Genomic DNA, 22,220 nt, shown 5'->3' with positions numbered 1-22,220 from the left:
AGATTTTCCACTGAGCGTGTCAAAACGGGCGTCAAATCTAGTATTGCATCCTTTCTTGTGTGTCTCAGCAGTACAAAAGCTCACAACCTTCACGGGAGCGTATCCAACACGCTCAAGCAATGAATCATAACTAAGGTTGCGTTTGGATTGCAACTTTTTGAAGATTTTTTTTTTTATAAAAAATATATTGTAGCGATTTGACATATGTAAAATGAAAAGAAAATTGAAAAATATGTTCATGAAAAATATAGAGATTTTTTTGGTAGAAAATCCCTTTTCATTTTAACCGAAAAACGGACAAATTATCCAAAAAAAAAAAGAAGAAGAAAGGAAATGGACAGAATGGAATGCACATTTGCATCTCCTATTAAAGAAACCTCTTCTTACGTTACTCTACAATTATATAAGAAAAGGGCTGTATTAATTCAACTCTTGTTTCATCTGAATTTTAGCATTTGTCAGGTCCCGCCAAACGGAGATATGTCATACAACCAAAATTTCCAAAATTAAGGTTCATTTGAATTGGATTTTTTTAGTAATTTTTTTTAAAAAAAAAATAACAGTGCAGCACTTTTTGAAAGTTGATTTACTATATTTTCAAGAAAATGTCCAGAGTACCCTTATAAAAGTTAATGGTAACAAATTAGACTATGACCACCATAAATTGTCGGAGTCTCTCTTTTTCATGACTCCCTCTTTTTTGTCAAATCTCATCTCATGTCAACCAATTGGCAAAGATCCAAAATGTTCCAAAGTCACATTCCACAGTTACCATAAAAACACCGATTGGTATTGGAGTTCTTTTTCCCCCTAATTTTTCATGAATTTTTTGATGCATAAATTTCTTACATCAACTATTCTCCATGATAACAAGTGTCTCAGAAAGTCCTTGTGAGCTATGACTTCACGAAGAATTGCATAGTAAAAGGGTTGGTAGCTCTAGAAAAAGTGACGATTGGAGTAGATAGAGGCAACAGAAAAGGAGACATGAGGAAAAGGAGGGTAACTGAGGAAAGAAGTCGTATTGACAGTGGAAAATGAAGATAGGAGAAAAAGAGAAGGCCAATGGTGGAAAGGGTCCAATGTGGATTGAGTGGGGAATGGAATGAAGTTGGGAGGAGAAGAGTAGGTGATGTGTGGCGTAATTGGCAAGGGAAGGAAGAGAGAACTGTGGAAGGAAAAAGATGAATACAGAATATCGAACATGTGAAAATGAATTACATTGAAGTCGTGTCAATTTGTGAGAAATTAGCATAAATATTTTGTGTGAGTGGTTTGGGTATTTTACATAAAATTACTCTAGTATAAACATAATTATGATAATTACCCTCACGATATCACCGATTTTCTTTACAACGTAACATAAAAAAGGTAATATAAGGCCTTACTTGGAAAGGAATTTTCTATCAAAAAATCTCTGCGTTTTTCGTGAATACGTTTCTCAATTACCTTTTTATCTCGCATATATCAAATCAATCGCTATAGTACATTTTTTAGAAAAATTTCAAAAAATTACAATCTAAACACAACCTAAAAATGTGATAAGCGAACCTTTAGAAACTTCTTAAATAATGCAATCCAAAAGGTTCTAAGATTATTGAATCCCAACTTTAGACCGCTTTAAGCATGAGATATTTATTTGCTTGACCGCTTTAAGTTTTGTTTCTAGATTCTTATCCTCGCATACAGTTAAATGAAAGCTAGTGGACTTTGTTTGTGTCGTGACAAATGAACAGCACGCACCATGTAGTGCGTGAGGATGCATTATTCTTTTTCAGAGAGCTCAAAATCAAAGGGCTGTCTTTCTTTGCTTCTGAATTTCTCATGACCTCTCTCTCTCTTTCTTGGCTTTGCTTGCAATCAATTTCAATCTGTCTTAGATGTGTTGTATGCCAGTGGACTTTGTTGCTTTCTTACTTCTTAGGAAGAACTTAAAGAGTTGCATTGCATGGGCAAGCAAAAGCAGGGCATGACTTTTGTTTTCCTTCACCAAATCAATTGCAATTGAAATCAACCTGGATACACTTGATTGCTTGTTGCATGGTCTTTAAAGAATCCCCACTCCAAGACTCCAAGCTTTAACTCCTCTCCCCCCCAAACCTACCCCCACGCTCCAAACTTTCCCTATAAATACATGTGCCATGCTTTCTTCTTTGTTGTGATGCAATTGTGATTGGAAGTTTGGTTTTGGCCAAAGCTAATCAGCCCTTCTGCTGCTGCTGGATTGAGCGGGTAGCTCTTGTTGGAGAAGCAGGGCACGTGCAAGTTCTCCTTTTGCCACTAGCCATGCATGAACTCTGCACGTGCTCCCCTTCTCCAACATGTGTTGCTCACTCCTCTACTTGAATCTTCTAGCTTCTTATCATCATCTTCAAAATTGAACAATCACAGGTCTGATTCTTGACTTCTCTAAACCCTCTGTACCTGCTTCCAGCTTCTTCTCCTCTTTTTTGTCTTTTCTAAATAAGACTTTGCCTTGGTCCTTCCAACAGGCATAAGCATTGTGGAACCATAAGGCAGACAAATATGTGCAAGTTTGGTAATATGTGGGAATAGAATAATGCTGGAAACTTGAACTGAGCTACTGTCGCTTGCAGGTGGTTGTCAGAGAAAATTATCCACCACGTACAACATATTTACCATCATGTTTTCAGCCCTGTAACTTAGTAAGAAACATCATCGTATTCCTTTACCATTCAGCCACTATGGTAGTAGAAGTGTGTTTTCATTAGTTTATACTACTTGGAGGGTTTTCCCCACCTTTGTTTTTTACTCATGAATTTTGCTTCTAATGTAAAAAGTTTTAATTATTTCTAGTTTTAGTGGGATACATTTGCCCAAACATTAGCAGTTCAAACATTTCTCAGGGACCGAAGAAAAGCTTTGTGGTCCACTGGCTGGCTCCTGACTTTATGGGGTTGCAGTCTTGCAGACCTTAATTAAGAACCTGTACTAGTACCTGCCTCACTGGACTGGATTCTACCTTAGATTTCATGTTTTCACTTTTCACCCCTGATTTCTCTCCCTTATTTTTCCCATTCTTTTTTTTCCCTTTTGGGAAGAAATTCTGTGATCAACAACCATATTTGATCATTCTTCTTATATTAGGTGGCTGGTGATCAATTCTTCTTTTTTACATCAGATCAATTGGAAGAGACGGTCCAGAAGAGAAAAACTCGAAAAGGTAACGAAACCGCTTTCGCTGTAAAATGAAAGTAGCTAGCATGATGGAGGGGCTCCTTTACATTTAACTTAGGCCGCTGTAGCTGCTGCTGCGCCTCCGAGTTCTTTTAATATACTTCATGGTTACTGGTCCATGGCATGGCCGATTGGCAGCCAATTCCAACTCTCCAGCTAACCCTCCCTCCCTCGTCCTTGTGCTCATAATTCACTAGATACACACTTGTCATCTAAAGATTTGAGCTAATTTTGCTACGTTACCATAGGCTGTGTAAACTAAACTAAGTCCATGATAATCTTTTGCATGTGTTGGTTGTAATATTTTCTCACATGACTAGCTCATTTGCTGCATTTTGGTTTCTAGGCTTTGTATATCTTAGCACTACCATACTACTTCAGTGTATGTAGTTAAAAATTTCTATGTTCAATGAATTTTTTTACCTAAAATTTCAGTTATCCCATTCAATTTCTGAGTGGCTATGAGGGCTATTGTGCGTACGTACTAACTACTACTACTACAAGCTAGCTCAAAGACTTGTTGAAACTAAGAAAACCAACTGGCTGGCTGACGTCTTGCTGGCTGCTTTCCTAACAGAAGACAATTGCAGGATATATATATGGCTGCAAGAGAGATGCAGAGAAGACTACTTTTGTGTAGAATTTGATGTCATGGCCTAATAACTTGATGAATTTGGAGCCAAAGAAAAAAAAAAAACTTGATGACTTTAGCCAAACCAGTACTCAAGAACTTGATGAATTTATCATGGATCTCAAAAATTTTACCAGTGGAATGTGCTTGGTTTTGTTGACCTTTTTCACTCCACCAAACCAAACATACATTCTTGAAATGAGGGGAAAAAAATATTTTTGTTTGCATGGGTTAGGATTTGCCCACTGGCAGCAGTCCTGAAGATATTAGAAATTCTCAAGTGCCCCCTTAAAAAATCAAGACTTTTCACTTGTACCCTTGAAAATATTAAACTTTGCCTCTAAAGTTCTTGAAACATGTAAGAATGCCTCCTTCAGTGAGTGTGTGTGTGTTTTGTCCCCTAAATCTCAATCTTCGGTTCCACCAGTAATAATGCCAATATTGAATTCCAGAAAAGAGACAGTAGTACCATGTAACTTTATATCATGTCAAGTGGTATTATGTGATTGGCTCGAAGCTTTTGTTAAAGAGGCATAGATGCCTAACGAAGAAAGATGGTTCTAAATTAAAACTTGGAAACATTTCACTTTGCACTTTGTTTAGATGACTTGATGTCAATTACAGAGTATTATAGTACACTTACAAAAAGTCAAAGGCATTTCCCGTAGACACTTAACGGTTGACCCTCAGAGCATTTGCTTGCATAATAAATATATTTTTTAAATAAAATTTTATTTTATATATATCATTTTATAAAAATTACTATAATAATTTTTTTAAATAATCTTCTATCCAAGCACAATTAGCAAACTGCAAAATACTCGTACTTGATATTTTGTAAAAATTCTGTATGCTACAGTAGCATATAAACAAAAACAATTCAAAAAACATATCATCCACAAAATATATCAAAAATAACTCACATACATGCACAAAAAAATTTAAAAAAAAATGAATTCTATAATAATTTTCATATATATCACTACCACTCATCACCGTCACCATCCCCTTCCTTTTCCACCTCCCTTTCCCTTTCTTTCCTTTTCCCCTTCCCTTCCCTTTTCTGCCACCCTCGGCCTTCTCCTGCCTCTCTCGATCTGGACGGGGAGGGGGGGAGGGAAGGGGGAAGAGGGAGGGAGAGGAAAAAGGAGAAGGAATGGAAGTACCATAAAAATAAGTTAATTTTAAAAGTTACCCTAAAATATATTTAAAAAATTCCTCCAAAAACATCACAAAAAATATATTTACCGTAAAAGTTTTTTATATATACTGTTATAATAAAATATTTTAAAAACACTCCTAAAACAGTTAATTCAAACGGAGTGCACCATTCGCATTGCTGTCCATTAGCAACATATTTAGGCCAATATTTGACAATTGACAGTCCAATAGGCCACTAGCCCTTTGACTTGGTGGTCGCTGCCAAGCACTCAAGTCTTGGTGGTGTTGACTCTTGACCTCCCACCAAATTATCACTGTATGTGGTTGCCTTCAATGGCTTTCTCCCGCAGCAGCAGGAGCTGTATTTGGCCACTTGTTTACTAGAAGAATACCACAGAAAAATATAAAAGTGAAAAAGGTGTCTTAATTTCTACTTGAAATTTTGAACTAATTTAAAATGTGTCGTTAGCTAAAATGGATTGTCATGCTTTTGTGAAAGTTTGGCGCTTTAGTGTAATTTCTCTACCATTTTGAAGATGGACATCATGAATTTTCACGGTGCAAGAAACGGTTAAGAAATGGTACCAATTGTACTTATTTTGTACTTCAGTCATACTCGACGCAAAAATTCTGAGAAGTACACGAAAACATAACTAAAGGTGGTTGGCATTATTAAAAAAAAATGGTTGAAAATTGTGAAATGTACTTCAATTGTATAATATTTCTGCTTAACCATGTCATTCTCATGCTTATTTTTCTTCTTAAAATCCCAAAGTTTGGAGTGCAAAATAGCCACTATGCGTATCAACATTTTTTTACCGCCGTTTTGCAGTGCTTGCATGAAGGATTAAAACATGGAGGGTATAGTAATAGTTTTTTATTATTTTGCTTTAACGTAAATAAGGGTATATACAATGACAATTATTAAGGCAATTACCAAAATCTCTCTTAAAGCACTTTGCTGTATGGTTCTTTAAAACACGGTATATTTTATACGCCAAATTACAAACCCAAAAAATGTGGCCAAACCATCAAAGCGATTTGGAAAAATTATTCAAAACACCCTTACATTTTGTCAAATAAATTTTTTTGCCATTCACTTTAAAAATAATAACTTTACATTTTTTACAAAATTAAGTTGCTAAAATTTGATCATAATTTAATTTTTTTAGTTGGTAAAATTTGATCATAATTTAAGTTTTTAACCACGTTTTACTCTAAATTTGTTATGCGACCCATACATTATCTTTTTTTTAGGAGCAAAATGGTTAAATCTCATTTGTATTTAAATAAATAATCCAATCCACATTCATTTTTGCATTTAAAAAAGTAGGATTTGAAATGTGAAATTTGATCCAATTTATATTCACTTTTATCACTAAAAAAGTGAAATCTGATCTTTTTATATATAAAAATGACTGCATATAATTTATGTGGCAATTTCAAGTTCAAAAGTTGTCGAAAACTTAGCCATTTTTCACTAAAAAATGATCTTATTTTCCGTGAACACATTTCTCTATCAACTTTTTACCTCACATACATCAAATCACCACAGTAATTTTTCACCGAAAAATCCATGAAAAATGCAATCCAAACACAACCTTAAGTTGGGATCAAATTTTATTAACTTGAATTTGCAGAGGAAGTAAAGCTAACATTTTAAAATTGAAAGATGAAAAATGTTTATTTGAACGAGGTTTGAACGATTTTCCCAATGATTTACTCTGACAAGAGAATAAGAAAGTTTAAAAAGGAAAAATTGTTATCGAACTACATAGAGATGAGAGCATCTGCTGGTTATCTTCCCAACTGGAAGAATCAGCCTCTGCATTGCACAGCTAACGGCTAAGGCCTAAGAAAATTGCCCGCGTATAGTACGGAGTCTAAATCATCTTCAATGACTGATAATACACACGTCTCTGCAGGGGGAAAAAGAAGCAGAAGAGATCAGATCAGATCAGGAAGATGATGCTGAAGTGGGGTGCAGCAGCAACTGCAAGAATGGACTACTTGATTTGGCAGTCACAAGAAAGTAGCACAAGTTAACTCAAACTTGGGTTTTCCCTAAGAAAGTGGGGAACTTGTTTCTTTTTGGCAGACTTGTAGCAACTAGTACTGTTTTCTGTATAGGGTTAGTGAAATAAGTAAAGGGGGGGGGGGGGGGGGGGGGGGGAGGGAGGGGGAGGATGACTACTTCTTCTTGTTGTTGTTGGAAATTGGAATTGTGTAAAGGGCAATAATAGCAGTACTTGTCCTCAATCAGAATTCAGAGACCACATAGGTGTGAGCCAAAAGGGGTACCTTAATTTGCAAGCAATGGCTTAAAGGATTTGATAGCCAATTGAGAGACATGAAGTGGAATATGCATTTCTTTTGTCTGTGGGATGCCATTATGCACACACAATGCAGCACGTTAGTCGATGCATGCTTGTCAATTTTGCCACTCACGATTCATGTTCCTTCACGAATTGCCATCTCACTTTTTTCACATGCCTCCCTTTTACACGATCAGCAGTAGATTTTGCTTTGCCCCTCATCTATTTCTTAGATGGTATTTTCACAGTATCAATTATCAATCATGCATGGGAGAAATGGACTTTGAGCAGATATAGCTGTTAATGCTGCTGTGATTATGTAGGTTACCTGGCAGCTGCAAATGTAGATATGATTTTCTGTAACTTTTTTTTGGGCTTTTCCTATGGATGTAGTAGAAATTCTATATGTGTGTTTAATATATTGATAGGGTTCTACAGCGATTTTCAGCAACCTCTCCCTTACACAATTAACCATTTTCCTCCTTAGGCCCAAACTTCTCTCGTTGCCAGAATACATTCACAAATCAGACTATATGAATGTAGAACCTAAGCCAACCTAGAAAGTCAAAATTATCCACTTAGGAGATTTGCAATTACTGGAGAAAACAACAGAAAAGTCTTATGTAAACTAATAGTAGTGTAAATTTTGTCAGAAGTATGATAAACATTTTGTTGAAAAATTTGAGTTTGACGAAATTTATAGAAGATATTATGTGGACATAACTGAAACTTATATAAGAATCAAAATAGGTAGTGATTTACTAAAACATCCAATTCACATTATAGACTTCACTTGTGTAAGTAATTTATACGGTATATTTTCGGCATAACAAAATTGTTGAACACTATCCACCTAGAGAACTATTATTGCTCAGTATAATACTGGAAAAGTTTTATAGTTGATTTAGGATGTTGGCAAACTAAACCAAACCTAGAAGTATTTATTTATTAGCTTTTTTTAGTAGTTGTATGATTTAGAAATTTGTGTGTTATTTGATAATTTCTTATGCAAGTTGTTTCTTTTTCAACAAGTCTGATAGGTTATAAATAAAGCATTAGTTTAGACTATTTTCTTAAGAGAGTCTAGAAGAATTTGTTAAGTTTTCTATTGTGGTGTGACTTTCTTCATTGTTTGGGATTTTAATAATATTGTGAGTTAATTATTTTCTTTTCTCCTACATATATTTTGAGTGTTTGTTTTATCCCTTCAATTTTGTAACACTGCACGCATTATTTATTATTATTAGAACCCTAAAATTGGGGTTCTACAATTGGTATCAGAGCCAGACTATGATGTCAGTTTTGGGCGTTTCCGCTGTTAGAGAATAAGGCCAAAAAATTGCCGAAAAGTATTCAGTTAATCAAGGTTGACCACAAAGTTGGTCTTGAAGTGTGTAGTTGATGAAGAATTCAAACACAAGATTGGTCCGAAAATTGTTAGATTGCTGCTGGTGAAGGCAGAGATCATAGAAGAATCCTGCCAGATTTATTGATTGCTGCGGATTGTCAAATTGAAGGATTTAATTGGTCAATCAACCAGGGAGGCCAAGAAAACTTGACAGAATGGAGAAAAAAAATTATTCGGGTATATAAATTGTTAAATATTGTAATATTATACAGATCTGATTGATGGTGAAAAATTTTTCATATTGACTCCCATAATGACAGATAGACATAGATATTTTGGTTGGGTTTTAATAGTGAAAAAAATCTCAAACAATGTAATTTGATGATATTCTTTGTTGGGTTGATGCAAGTGAAATGCATGCCAAAACATGTTTTCAAGAAAAAAGCACGATTATTTTTTCAAGTGATGTGTAAAACAATGGTAGAATGTATTTACAAAACTTTTGTTCGTCATACTAAAATACCTTGGAGATTTTAGAAGGATATTTACTATATTTTGCAGACGATTGAGAAGAATTATGCTTTCAAACCAAAGTCTGGTTGTTGGAAATGGTTTGTGAATTTTGAGAATGTTAGATTTGTTGATGATATGGGTGATATTGAAAATTTTGAATAAGTTGATAGTTTTGATTTGCATATTTTGTTTGGAGAAATTGGAAGTGATGAATTTGTTGAAGAAAAAAACTGCAATAATATGGTAAAGGAAGAAAAGAAGTCTGATTTGCTATGTGAGGAAAAAGAAATTATTATTGAAAAAAATCATTGATTTGGACTCTCCTCGAGATGATGGAAAGATATTTGATTTGATAGATATGGATTTCATTGCAATTCAAAAAATTTTTGCTCCAAAAGAGTTGACTGAAAGTATGAAAATTTTGGATAATTATCCAAATGTGGATATTTTAAATTATTTGGTGATGATAGTTTTGATAAGAGAGCAATCTATGATTTTGTATTTTTGGGCACTTACATTGGTGATAAATATGGTGATTTTGGTGATGAATGGATTTGCATGAATGAGTGCTTTGATCAAGAAAAAATTGCTGAAAAATTATTTGCAAAATACAAAGTGCGCCTACTGCCACGTGTAAAGATGAAGTTAATAACCAGTAACAAGATGAAATTGCATGTCAGCTATACAACGACAGAAATTTGCATAGAAATTGTTGTTCGAGATGGTGTTGGACCTGCCTCAATGGAAAGTTTGGTTTAAGGGAGACAATGTTGGCAAACTAAACCAAGTCTAGAAATATTTATTTATTTATTTATTAGTTTTTATTGGAGTTAGGTTTTTGGTAGTTGTATGATTTAGGAATTTGTGTTTTATTTGGTAATTTCTTATGCAAGTGGTTTCTTTTCCAACAAGTCTGGCATTAGTTTAGACTATTTTCTTAAGAGAGTCTAGAAGAATTTGTTAGGTTTTCTATTGTGGTGTGACTTTCTTTATGGTTTGTGATTTCAATAATATTGTGAGTTAATTATTTTCTTTTCTCCCACATATGTTTTGAATGTTTGTTTTATCCCTTCAATTTTATAACCCTGCACACATTATTTATTGTTATTAGAACCCTAAAATTGGGGTTCTACGTAGGATTCTACGGAAGCCCAAACATTTTGATACGAGACAGGGTTGTCCTTCTGAGTTATGCATATGTACCTATAAATTATTAGGGTATAGCATATAGGCAAGATTTTTAAGTGACTGAGTTTTAGTTTACAAGTGTACTTAAAGAAAAGGGTTAATTACACTTTGCCCTCTTGAAGTCAAATTATATACACTTTGCTCCTAACCATTAACTTTTTAAGGATCAAAACTGCTATATATTTTATATGACTAAAGTAGCCATGGGTATTAATCTTTGAGGATATACTAGAAGTGAAACTTAGTCAACAACTATTTTTTCAACTGTTGTTGAGTTCATTTGAGACAATTGGACTACGTAATTTGTCAGAAATGAGAATTAAGGTAGAAGAAGTTCGTTTTAGCAACCAAAAAAGATTAGAAAAGCTGCATAGAAGTCTTGTCTGGATTGCAATTTTTCCTTTTCGTGGATACATTTTTCAATCGCATTTTTATCTCACGTATATCAAATCGTTACGGTAATTTTTCTCCAAAAAATCCAGAAAAATACAATCCAAATAAAGCTATCGATGCTAATTGTAGTTCCCCGTTTTTACAAATTCGCACCTCATGGACTGGTTAGAATTCTGGGAGAGTTACAAGATAAGCAAAAATCTTGTAACCCGAAACACACATATGGAAATGTTTACTTGTTCCTCATTTTTTACTTTGTGTTTAACAAATTAAATTTCTTTATAATTATACATAAAACAATCATAATGTCTGAATATTATTTACCCTACATATTGAAACCAAACATATTCTATTTTGAAATGTTTTTTTTTTTTTTCAAATAGAAGATCATATAATTCTTGGAAAGTTAACATATTCGATGTAACTGCACAAAACGTTGTCTTTTGTTTTATGTTCAAAACTAGATTTTTTGAGATGAAGGCAAGCTAGCGCTTTAATTTAGTTCTTCCCTACACTATATTATTGATAAAAAAAGGTCATTTACTGTAAAATATTATAAAATGTACAACACTAAATTAATACATTTAAGATTGCTACAGACAAATTTGGAAGCATGTAATTATCAAGAATTGCATTTGAAAAGACGATGCTAAGACTACAACCTAATTAACGTTCAATTTTTCCTTCAATAGGGTACATTTCTTAACGTTCATATTCCTTCAATAGAATATGGTTGGGAAAAAAGAAACTGGTAAACATCTTCCTTTCATTGTTTTAGCCAGCTTCATATATTTAGTATATGCAACGATCAGTTGTTGTTGTTTTTTTTTTTTTTTTTTTTTTGGTTCTGACAAACCATGGATGGTCGATTACATCTGGTACTTTTACTGGATACTGATCAATCCTGTCTGACCAAGCATTGGCATTGTCTGGTTTGAGCTCTGAAATACACTTCCAAACTGCACTATTGCACTTGAATCCACTACCAAAAGCCAGCTGCCAAATCTTGTCACCCTTTTTGACTCTCCCCTTGGCCTCTAGATAGCTTAATGAATACCACGTCGATGAAGATGAGGTGTTTCCGAACCTGTAAAGAGTCATTTTTGAGGTTTCAGCATCCCTATCTGTCAATTTTAGTTTGTCCTTAATGGTATCTATTATTGCCCTTCCACCTGCATGTATGCAGAATGATTGAAAGCCCTCTTGAAATTTGGTACAGATGGACCTCTTTTTCTAGCAGGAGCCCAGATTTTCTTCCATATTATGTCTAGTCCATATCGAACTAGCTCCCAATAAGGCAGCACCAATGCACCTAATGTTAACAAGTTAATGCTCAGGGCATCCCCTGCAACTTGAAGTATAGCCCTTGAAAGGGAGACTCCTATATAGCCTTCATCATCTAGGTCCTGCATCACATACTCATAAGAACCTGTCCTGGAACTGAGAGTGGTCCTGACAATTTGTTGTGATTCGTATTTCGCTTTTCGTCTGTCTGAATTTCGATTTGATAGTAGAATCCCTGCTCCTCCCATTCGAAGCATAGACTTGACTTTACCCTCGTATACATTTGCACTTACTGATTCCATGCAGAGAACTAGAGCTGTGGAATTTTTGTGCACTTTGAGCAAGTCCTTCGCTAGGCTGATTGACAAAATCCCTGCACTGCAGCCCATGCCAGAAAGATTGAAGCTCTAAACTTATATATGATCATTGCAGCCAAAGAGGGGCAGGGGTTGGTGAGGCTGCAATTTGTAACGAGGAAGTCGATGCTTTTCGGATTGATCTTGTGGATGGTGAAAAGCTGTTGAATTATTGAAAACAGAACCATCTCAACTTCTTCAATTGTGGAATTTAACGAACGATCACAAGGAAGTTTATGAATTCCTGCAGGTAAGTAGGATTCATTACCAATGCCTGATCTTTCAAAAACTTTCCTCTGAAACTCGAATGTTTGTGTACCCATGCAATCCAAGTGTTCTACTAGACCAGAGATTGGAACTCGGTATGCGTCAGGTGCACGGAAACATACAAAGTCAATGAGGTAAACTCTATTTGATATGCACAAGATGTAGATAATAAATAAAATAAGGCAGGTTACTGCCAAATATTTGAAATCTGCAAGCATCAATAATATGTAAAATTTGAAGGCTTCCATCTTTGGTTGCTTATCATAGAATTCTCAATGTTTAAAGTATTTATACGAGGAGCTATTGTCAGTCAATTGATTTTGTGCAATGAAGAAACTGTATTTCCTCTCAAAGAGCAGAACTGCGGGATTATTAGAAGCTCATGCACAACAGATGGAGTACCAACCATCCCTTCTTTCCTCTGCAAAAATGGGGAATCCAATGAACTGATTCCAATTTCTTACACCTTTGGTTTGTTTATGGTCATCTGTTAGCACCTACCAGTCAATATTAATTGTGAAATCTTAAATTTCTAATAATCATGTCAAGAAATCCCTGCACACAAGTGGCCTGCTTCTTTGATTAGTCTTAATCAAGCATAAACATATAAAAATGTGGTTTCATCAGCTGCCATACATTAGTATTCTTGTTGTTTTGAGTCTGGACGATCAGGCACCCCAGGAATGCCAGGCAGAATTGTTAGCTTACCTCTACGGCTACTGAGTAGTCACCACAAACAATTGTTGTGCTGGGGTAATCTGTCTTCAAACTCCTCCATGGCATGTTTTAAGCGCGCATCGCGTGCGATACATGGAGAAGTTGTTTAGATTGTTGCAGACAATAATGATTTTCCATCATAAGAGAGAATTATATGAAAGAAACAAGTTAAAGAAGATACAAATCTATATCAGAATCAGAGACATGCATATTGAGAAGTTCCTACTTTGCCACCTTCCATACTTAGTTCAAGAATTTTTCAAAAACAGAAAATAAGCAATGCAGTAAATAACAGATTTCATTACTAAAATTGCAGTAAACAAATGAGGAAAAGAAGAGAGAAAATTCCTTGTCCAGTTGTCCTATCAGGCAGTAGAAGAGATAAGGAAAATTACAACACTTTCCAGGGGATTTTAGTGGTGGTGAGGTCTTCTGACCATGATGGTTGTTATCAACCAAACTTCAATTCCTCGGTTTGCCCTTTTTGTTTATTTTGGTTTGTTCGATTTTCTATGTTTATGTATGCTTTTCGATTTTGTGAATCGCGGATTGATTTCCATGGATTCCATTTATGGGGCAGAGGTGGTACGGATTGGATTCAGGAATGATGAGAATGCTAGAGCAAAGGTTTTAGGACGGAGACTGGTATTGCCACTCTTCTAAATCTCATTCTTGCCATGGCCATTGTAGCCAATTTTTTCTACCCTTGTCATACACTCAAATCTGACGCACAAAGGAAAAAAAAAATCCAAGATTCAATAATAAGCAGCGAGCAACCCTTTATTTTAACTTTGGCATTTTTATTTGATCAAATCTGATCATTTCTGTACCCAAAACTTTCAATTCAACCAAATTCAGTCTTTCTGTAACCTATATGACCATGAAAATCATGAAGCTGCAAATTCAAGAAGACTACAAATACTGAAGCCCAAAACATCCACAGGTTGCGCATTAAGCTAAAGTAAATCTCAAATAAGATACAGAAATTGAACTAAAAAAGAGAGGCTACAGCACTTTGTCAGTGATGGTTTCGGTGGTGGCAGTTGACTCCAGTGTCAGTTACCATGAACTGAACTGCAGTAATCAACTCGTGTCCAACATTCTATCCTTGAAATTTTTGTTACCCTCTTTATGGAGCATTTTTAAGGGCTGAATCAGGGGAGTGGAAGATGATGATTGATGATGATTTACGATGCAAAAGAATGGTTAGGCAGATGAAATAATTGTACATCCTATTCAATCTTCTTCCAAAACCTCAGCCTACCTGCATTAGTATTTTGTACTCGCGCATGGGAACAAGATTCTCAGCTCCACTGTCGATGTTTCTTGCAGAAAGGCAAAGTCATAGTCCTGAAGTACATACTATGTCCCAGACGATGAAGATATATTTTTTAGATATTTGTTGACACCCTATTGGCCTCTACGGAAAAAAAATATAAAAACCAAGAAGAAATATTATGTGGAAAAAAAAAGGTAAAGTGAACAAAGTAAACACTGAATTATGTGAAGTAAGTAGTAATCAAAATTAATGAGACATGAGATAGTTTAAAGGCCAGATCCTAGCTAGTCTTGAAAATGATCAAATCAAGTGTGCCCTCAAGAGGGGACCCCAAAAAAATGGAAAAGAAAAAGGCCCTTATCAGCTAATCTAGCAAAACGTTGAAAGAATATGAAAAATTAGAATACTGCTTGCTTTTTCATTCAAGCATCTTGAGCTGAAGAATGACACTTTAACTGAGGCATGATAGAGTCCAGCAAGTGTGCTGTCATGTACTTGTATGCTTGCTGCGTGGAATGAACTCCATCCCAGCTTATGTACTTATCAGGTCTTGGACAAGCTTTAACTCCAGGAGTGCCACATAACTTGCCACCAGAGCAATCATATGGCTCAGTTCCACAACAAGCTTTTTGTAAAGCATTTTCATCAAATCCTACAAGAATTATCCCAGAAACCATTTAGCAATCTTGGCTACTAATATGTTGAAAAAAAGGTATTGTAACAAACGTACCTAGACTTCGGGCATTGGACAGGAGTGACAAATAGGCATTGTAGTAGTCACCATAGACAATGACAACTTTGGGATAATCTTTTTTCAATTTCTTGATGGATGCTTTTAGAAGCTGATTGTGAATCTCAGCGAAGTTGTTCAAGTCTTTAAGACAATGATGTTCATCATATGCTGCTGTATCGTTTGTCTGAAAGCAAGCAACATAAACTGGAATACAACCGATTGGGAAGTTTCCTGGGACAATAATTCGAGTTGCCCCAAAATCAATGACTCTCTGAAACAGAAAAATTTTTATTAGGATCAAAACTATGTTGTGCAAGTGTCTAGAATTCAACAATTTAACCTGACTTGAACAAGTGAAATAGGTAATCTTTTGAATGTCTAGTTGAAACTGCTACCAGGGGAATTTACGAATTTTGAATGAGTTAAAGACATACCAAATGAAAAGAGGGAAAAAACTAACCTTGATAGCATTGGTAATACTTTGGACGACTCCTGGCACTAAGGCAGTTAACTCATTCATGCTTCTTCCTTCGAGGAATGGCACATTATAATCGTTACCACCAATCTCTCCAACGAAGAAAAGAGATTTTTCAAGCATCTTACGGCATCCTGGATCAAAAATTAAGAATACAAACATAGGATAATTGCTTTTAACACGTTAGCTATAGGTTCCTAGTTGGTAAAGATTGTTTTGCAAACCTTCTTTGGTATGGCAAATAGAGGCGAAATGAGAGGACATCCAGTCCAACTGTACACTAAGTGAACTGTTGGATATTGGATTGGTAATATCTTTAGCTTCCAACACCTCTTTTGGTAAAGCAGTACTGCCGCCAACAGCAAAATTTACCCCAGTGGTGAAGTTTCCATCCTCTTTCATGGAGGGTTCCAGGTATGGGAGACCAGCTGCCAATGCTGTAAAATAAAATTTGTGATCCTCATTACCAGGTATTATTGAACATTTTTTTGTTCCCGGGGGGGGGGGGGGTGTTGGAGAACAAAATTAGGCATGCAAGACTGACAGATTGAACTTCGAAAACCGACAAAAGAGGAAATTCATGTTGCAAGAATTACATTTTTCATTGATCAAGTAAAAAAACTAAATACGTATAACTGAAAGAAATTATTCACCTAAGAAAGAAACGGGAATCAAAAAATTAGTTCGAATAACTACATACCGATGTAGTCGATCATAAGAAGGCCATCAGAACATCGACCAGTAGGAAATCCAAAGGTTGTTTCTCCGTAAGGAAGATGGGCGAAAGGATAACCACTGCCGAAGGGACTCTCTCGAACAAGATTTCCGGTATCAGCTATTGAGTCCCCTAGCTGATATATTTTATTGAAATGACATGCTTTCTCCAATGGCCGTATTGTTCCGATATTGTCAGCAGCAATTTTGAAACTATAATTTCCTAGTTTTCTTGAGTTCCTAGTACGAGGATGAAAAAGAAGCTGATACAAATGAACGATATCTATATATATGATCTAAAATCTAAGCTACCGAAACCAATGATTTGCTTATCCATGGGGTCCAATAAAATCAAATTCCCACTTACCATAAAGAGTCTTAGACATATAGTATGAGCAGCACTTACATAAGGATTCCTATCTTCTCTGAAGAAGTGTAAATGAGCAGTACACAACAAATGACACAATAGCTCCAAAATGTAATCTTGCCCTGTTAATAGAAAACATCCCAAAGAAGAGAAAAAAAAAAAAAAAACCAGTAAAGATCTATTTGATCGTATCTGCTTATAGTTTGAGATTGGTGAGCTTACATTTTGTCCATTACCGTCAGATGGTGTCCACACACGAGATCTGTCCATCTTTGAGTTCTCTTAAACCAAACAAGTTATGTTTGCTTACTGAACACTCTCGTCAATCTCTCAATTTCACAGTCTGTCAAACAGAATCTGTTGGTCAGACAAGTATTGCAAACAAGTCAGATTACTGATCTTGCAGAGATTATTAAAACCAAAGACTACTAAGCCCCGCTGCGGCGGGGGTCGTGCGCGGGAGAGAGTGTAAGTTAGAGATACCAGATTCGAGACCTCCCGCCTACATTTATACTTGAAAAAAAAAAAAGAAGAAGAAGAAGACTACTGAGCCGGCTGGTAAGAAGGCGAAGGGGAGTAATAGTACTTCAATTTTTTCAGCCATTGTAGTGATTTCTGTTGAGTTTTGTAGATGAGTTCCAAAAATAAGACGTCTAAAGACAGCAAACGAGCCATTAACAAAACCCAGAAGTCTCTCTAGACATTAATAACCAGAAATGTAAAACATTTCCTCTTTCCAAGCTTAGTTCCTACTTCCAACAGCATTTGATAAACACAATTGGTCATCAGATTTACACAACTAGGGGTGAAAACGTTTAACGAAATTCACTTTTTTACCATTTATAATAGCCATCAAACAATCACAAGGATTGCAAATAAATCACCAAGGAAATGGAGAAGGGTAAAATGCAGGAAGACTAAGAAACAAAATCCCAAAACATCCATAGGCTGCACATGAATTCTTAAACATTTCAAATCAGAAACACGAATTATGCTTAAAGGAAAGCCTACAGGAAGACTAAGAAACAAAATCCCAAAACATCCATAGGCTGCACATGAATTCTTAAACATTTCAAATCAGAAACACGAATTATGCTTAAAGGAAAGCCTACAGCACTTTCTGATGAACTGCAGTACTCAACTCCTCTCCAATGTCTTGTTCTTCTTCTTGAAATTTTGGTTACCCTTTCTTGGAGTCTTTAACGGAGAATAGAAGTAGTCTAAAATAAAAGGTATGATCGTGTTAACAAAAAATGGAAAGGAAGATGGCAATGTTGAAGAGTCAACGATGCACGCAGAATATTGGTGCGGAATGGATCCAATCCGATGATGACATTATTGGTGTGGGTCCGATGATGATTATGTGAGGTTGAACAGGATAGTAAAAAAAACAAAACAAAACAAAAGGTTAATCTTACATTTCTCCATTGAGGTATGACATACTTGCATGAACTCATAGACTAATCCCGTCTTTTTATTGTTACGAAAATGTGATGGTCTTGTGAATATCGGGAATTAATATCATATGTTTCTCCTTTTGAGAAAAAAAATATTGCCCTCCGCCAATTTTACATCTTTCAACACCATTAGCAGGAAAAAAGACAAAAGCATACCAATCTTCTTCGCATCAGCAAAGGTACACAAAAGCAGTTCATGAACTTTACCCACATAATAACTTTACATACTCCTACTAGAGCCTGGTATTGTGTCCGGTGCAACACTTGTCACAGTACTAGTTATCCATGACAGTCACTCCACCAGCAAATGCAGTTTTACTGAACAAGTTACTGATAATAATTATCAAGTCCAGAATCAAGCCAGTGATCTAGACATCAGTAACGTTATCAACATAAGTGCATACGAGTCTGAGCTTTGCAAAAACCAATTTCAGTACAGTTTCTAATCTGATATGATTGCGTCTCTCATTCAGGTTTCCCAAAGGGGAAATAACAAAATTTGCAGGATTTCAAATTACACATACGTAACTCAAAAATAATGTCACTGAAAGAAACAATAGCCAGAGTAAAGCTACAGATTACGCAAATTGACAAGGCTGACTCTTGGATAAATGATCTATCCTCCTAATCAATCTTCTTCCTCAGCTTCATTTTCAGCAATGTTGAAGTATCTCAACTCATACACACTCCGATCCTTGTTGGAAGCAATCACTCGGAGCCAATCACGCACATTGTTCTTCTTTAGGTACTTCTTTGTCAAGTACTTCAAATACCTGAGCCACAGAAACAAAAGACCAACCTATAAGTAAAGCTGTACTTTAGAGCACAAAATTTTGACGAAAGGATCCTCTAGCTGAGGAAACTGTCGACAAGAAACGGCACATGAAAACCATCAGTTTAGAGAAGTCCCAAGGGCCAATCAGAAAACAAATTGTCTCAACAAATAATAGTACAGAACAACAGATTTCAACAGCTTTCTCTTCCTGAGCCAAAAAAAAAAAAGACTCGTAAATCCGGCACCTCTCTCCACTTCCGAGTGATACCATATGTAAGAGTCACGAAACAAGCACCATTGTCATCCAGTTTCACATTAAGTAAACTGGAGAAGAATTTTTAATCACAGAAGACTATTCAGTCATCAAGAAAACTTTGAACATGTTAGGTGGATTTTTTGTATTTTCATTTTTCCGTGAAATTAGAAAAAAGAGGGGGGGGTGTTGCGGTGGAGATTATTGCAGGGTGTAGAAATGGTCTCATTATCATATCAATCCGTTCCTCATAACAAACTTTATACGATAACCACAAAAGTTTAATCCAGTATTTGTCAAAATCCAATATTAATACCCATAGGCTCAGACCTGCTCAACTAAAAATATAAAAGATCAACTAAAATAAAATAATCAAATGATTAGGTCCCATAGGCTCAGACCTGCTCAAATCAACTGAAATATTAAAATGCTGGTCTCTGAAGGACACATCCAAAACTAAAACAGCAAGAATAGATCAGGCTCATCCAGAGCACAAAGCAGATAAAACCAAAATGTCCATCCAGAAAAAGAAGCAAATACTAACTTAAAATTCGAATCAAATGAGTGGCAATGGCGACTTCAAAGAATCAGTAGCAGATATCAAAATGGCATACAAATAGAAGCCAGACCCATTATAAGATTCAATAGAAAGAAAAAAGGGAGAATTTCATCAAAGAAAAATCAGCGAAAAAATTTACCTCTTGGAGAAGCTGGACTCAGTGGTGACGGTAATCTTAGTCTTATCACGAGCAACGGAGACGGAATCTCCAAGAGCGCCGGCCTTCCCGCCGACCTTGATACGCTCTTGAAGGTACTTTTCCAGTGAGGAAATGTCCATGATCTTATCCTCCACCGGCTTCGAACAATCAATCACGAACGTCGATCCTTTCTTCTTCCCTCCCTTGAGAGCGGCACCACTGCTTCCTTTACTCATTTTCCTTTATCCCACAAACAGAAAATGGTGAAAAATTATTAATCAGAAATATGAACATAAAAGTAGATTAATGGAGTTGTTGGGGCAATTACCTGATTTGGTATTCTGTAACGGAGGAGAAAAGCAGAAGGAGAAGCAGCGGCGAAGGAGACAGGGGAATGAAGTAGGGTTTTCGATGGAGGGTTTATATAGGGTATACCTGGCAATCGGCAGCTTGGACGGGTTTTAGGGGAATTAATATTGGGTTTTCGCTTAAATGGATTATATGCAACCCGTCCAACTTTAAATTGGATTGAATCATATTGAATTATTTCAAACACATGACCCAAATATGATCAAACATATTAATTAATATATTTTAATACAAAACTTTTTTACATACATTTTAACATACAAAAATGATTTTTTTCACACATATAAACACATTTTTACATACATAAATATATTTTCACACACATAAATGTATTTTCACACACATTCACTTCTTAAATTCCTTGAAAACATATCATAAATAGAATAATATTTTATATTGCTTATATTGTGAATTTTAGATAATAAATTGTACATTTAAATAGATTAGCTAAAAAAAATGTTTACTTTATACTTTTTAATACTACTAATTGATTAAAACTTATTAAATGACTAGAGACATTATTGTATTTTGGTTTTTGGACTCGGTAATTAAGAGGGAAAATTAATTGTCTTGCTGATTCCAAACTTCTCATGAAATTGAAGATTGGAGGTATTTGCTTCAGACGAAATTGAAATCGTTGAACTAGCCATGCCCAAGTTGCCATAATTAATCAAAATAAAATAGAATCCGCAAGTCAACTATATTGATTCAAAGTTAATATCATGATCTATATACATATATGATATATTAGAAGGTATTTTTTTTATAGATATAGTTAGATAATTCATCACCTGATTAATTAGAATTATCTAGGATCATACTTGATGCTATGGTCATATTAATCTTTTAGAATTACCACCTTTTAGAATTACCACAACTCTGATATAAAGCAGAAAATATTTATATGCTTGTAAAACTGGTATTGGTCCCCAAAAAATTGTTAAGGAAAATCCCAAACTTTTTAAGAAATAAATGAGAGGAGAATTCATGAACTATTCTGATATTTTTATCATATCGGGATCGCATTATTTTGAAGAGTAAATCTTTCTTACACTGACGCTGATAGTGTATACACAGTCAGTATAGGAAAGATTAATCCTATTTTGAATTATTGAAAAGTTAGGCTGACACAAAGTAAGCTTTTGTTTGTTAATTTGAAGAATCCGAAATTATATAATCCTAAAAGGTTAAAAAAAGAAATTTGTACAATATTAGACGTACACGAAATATTAACAAACAAAAAGCAAGTAGCAACTTGAGAACAATAAAAAAAAAGAGGGGGGAGGAAAACAACATACTCTTAAAAGGCATAATAAATTATTATAAAAGTTGAGCAAGTTTAACTGCTGTTATAAAAGTAAAATAAACATGAGCTTTTATTTCAAGTTTCCTTTTTCTTTTAAATAAAAATTTAAAAATTGATTAATATATATATATATATATGAGAATTTTGAATACAAATTAATGAATGAATTATTAACACATGTCCAAATGCAAATAGTTGGACATATGTATATTGAATCTTGTATTTATTATTTTGAATTACTTTTAAACAAGTTGGATATTGGGTACCCAAATAAAAAATCCAACCCGTCCAAGGAATAAATTGGGTTGTTCTTACCCAATCCAACAAAATCCATAATCCAATTGACCTAACCCATCATTTAAAATTAATGGGCGGATTGGGCGGGTTGTTAAATTTTGGGCTTTTTTGCCAGCTCTAATATAG

The 22,220-nt window shown here is 35.1% G+C and overlaps 3 protein-coding genes across 6 annotated transcripts; all 3 read right to left on the bottom strand.

Annotated features, from left to right (window-relative positions):
• Positions 1-6,873: 6,873 nt before the first annotated feature.
• Positions 6,874-12,420, bottom strand: LOC113724623 (3-ketoacyl-CoA synthase 7-like). Its single transcript, XM_072077168.1, has 3 exons — positions 11,973-12,420; positions 11,621-11,919; positions 6,874-6,909 (listed from the first exon to the last, which is right to left on the bottom strand). Exons 1-3 carry the CDS (start codon positions 12,418-12,420, stop codon positions 6,874-6,876), a joined length of 783 nt encoding a protein of 260 aa, XP_071933269.1.
• Positions 12,421-14,845: 2,425 nt separating this feature from the next.
• Positions 14,846-18,658, bottom strand: LOC113727687 (GDSL esterase/lipase At5g03980-like). Of its 4 annotated transcripts, none has more exons than XM_027251976.2 (8): positions 18,052-18,658; positions 17,162-17,296; positions 16,979-17,061; positions 16,559-16,812; positions 16,083-16,295; positions 15,844-15,992; positions 15,381-15,654; positions 14,846-15,302 (listed from the first exon to the last, which is right to left on the bottom strand). In XM_027251976.2, exons 2-8 carry the CDS (start codon positions 17,207-17,209, stop codon positions 15,073-15,075), a joined length of 1,251 nt encoding a protein of 416 aa, XP_027107777.1. In that variant the 5' UTR covers positions 17,210-17,296; positions 18,052-18,658; the 3' UTR covers positions 14,846-15,072. The 4 variants fall into 4 exon arrangements, with proteins under 4 accessions (XP_027107777.1, XP_027107775.1, XP_027107776.1 ...); XM_027251974.2 differs by having other exon boundaries at positions 17,162-17,282; XM_027251975.2 differs by having other exon boundaries at positions 17,162-17,282; positions 18,057-18,658.
• A 152-nt stretch (positions 18,659-18,810) lies between these two features.
• On the bottom strand, positions 18,811-20,601 carry LOC113727689 (large ribosomal subunit protein eL22y). Its single transcript, XM_027251978.2, has 3 exons — positions 20,451-20,601; positions 20,123-20,362; positions 18,811-19,169 (listed from the first exon to the last, which is right to left on the bottom strand). The coding sequence occupies exons 2-3, from the start codon at positions 20,356-20,358 to the stop codon at positions 19,025-19,027; spliced, it is 381 nt and encodes a 126-aa protein (XP_027107779.1). The 5' UTR covers positions 20,359-20,362; positions 20,451-20,601; the 3' UTR covers positions 18,811-19,024.
• Between the last annotated feature and the right edge of the window lie 1,619 nt (positions 20,602-22,220).

This window comes from Coffea arabica, chromosome 2c, assembly GCF_036785885.1.
Source record: "Coffea arabica cultivar ET-39 chromosome 2c, Coffea Arabica ET-39 HiFi, whole genome shotgun sequence".
In the NCBI taxonomy this organism is placed as follows: Eukaryota; Viridiplantae; Streptophyta; class Magnoliopsida; order Gentianales; family Rubiaceae; genus Coffea; species Coffea arabica.
Note: the sequence above shows the minus strand (reverse complement) of the source record. Positions and strands in the feature narration are given on the sequence as shown.

Bases quoted from the DNA above. Each gene is read 5' to 3' on its own strand.
- LOC113724623 (XM_072077168.1), bottom strand. From the start codon at position 12,420: ATGGGCTGCAGTGCAGGGATTTTGTCAATCAGCCTAGCGAAGGACTTG. The intron at 11,920-11,972 runs GTCCATCTGTAC...GCATACATGCAG, and splicing joins GGCTCCTGCTAGAAAAAGAG to GTGGAAGGGCAATAATAGAT. The intron at 6,910-11,620 runs GTAATCGACCAT...TTCCCCCTGCAG, and splicing joins ATCCAGTAAAAGTACCAGAT to AGACGTGTGTATTATCAGTC.
- LOC113727687 (XM_027251976.2), bottom strand. From the start codon at position 17,209: ATGGACAGATCTCGTGTGTGGACACCATCTGACGGTAATGGACAAAAT. The intron at 15,993-16,082 runs GTTTGCAAAACA...TTTTTGATCCAG, and splicing joins TATTTGCCATACCAAAGAAG to GATGCCGTAAGATGCTTGAA. The intron at 15,655-15,843 runs GTTAGTTTTTTC...TTTCTGTTTCAG, and splicing joins GTATTACCAATGCTATCAAG to AGAGTCATTGATTTTGGGGC.
- LOC113727689 (XM_027251978.2), bottom strand. From the start codon at position 20,358: ATGAGTAAAGGAAGCAGTGGTGCCGCTCTCAAGGGAGGGAAGAAGAAA. The intron at 19,170-20,122 runs GTAAATTTTTTC...TCTGTGGCTCAG, and splicing joins GAGTCCAGCTTCTCCAAGAG to GTATTTGAAGTACTTGACAA.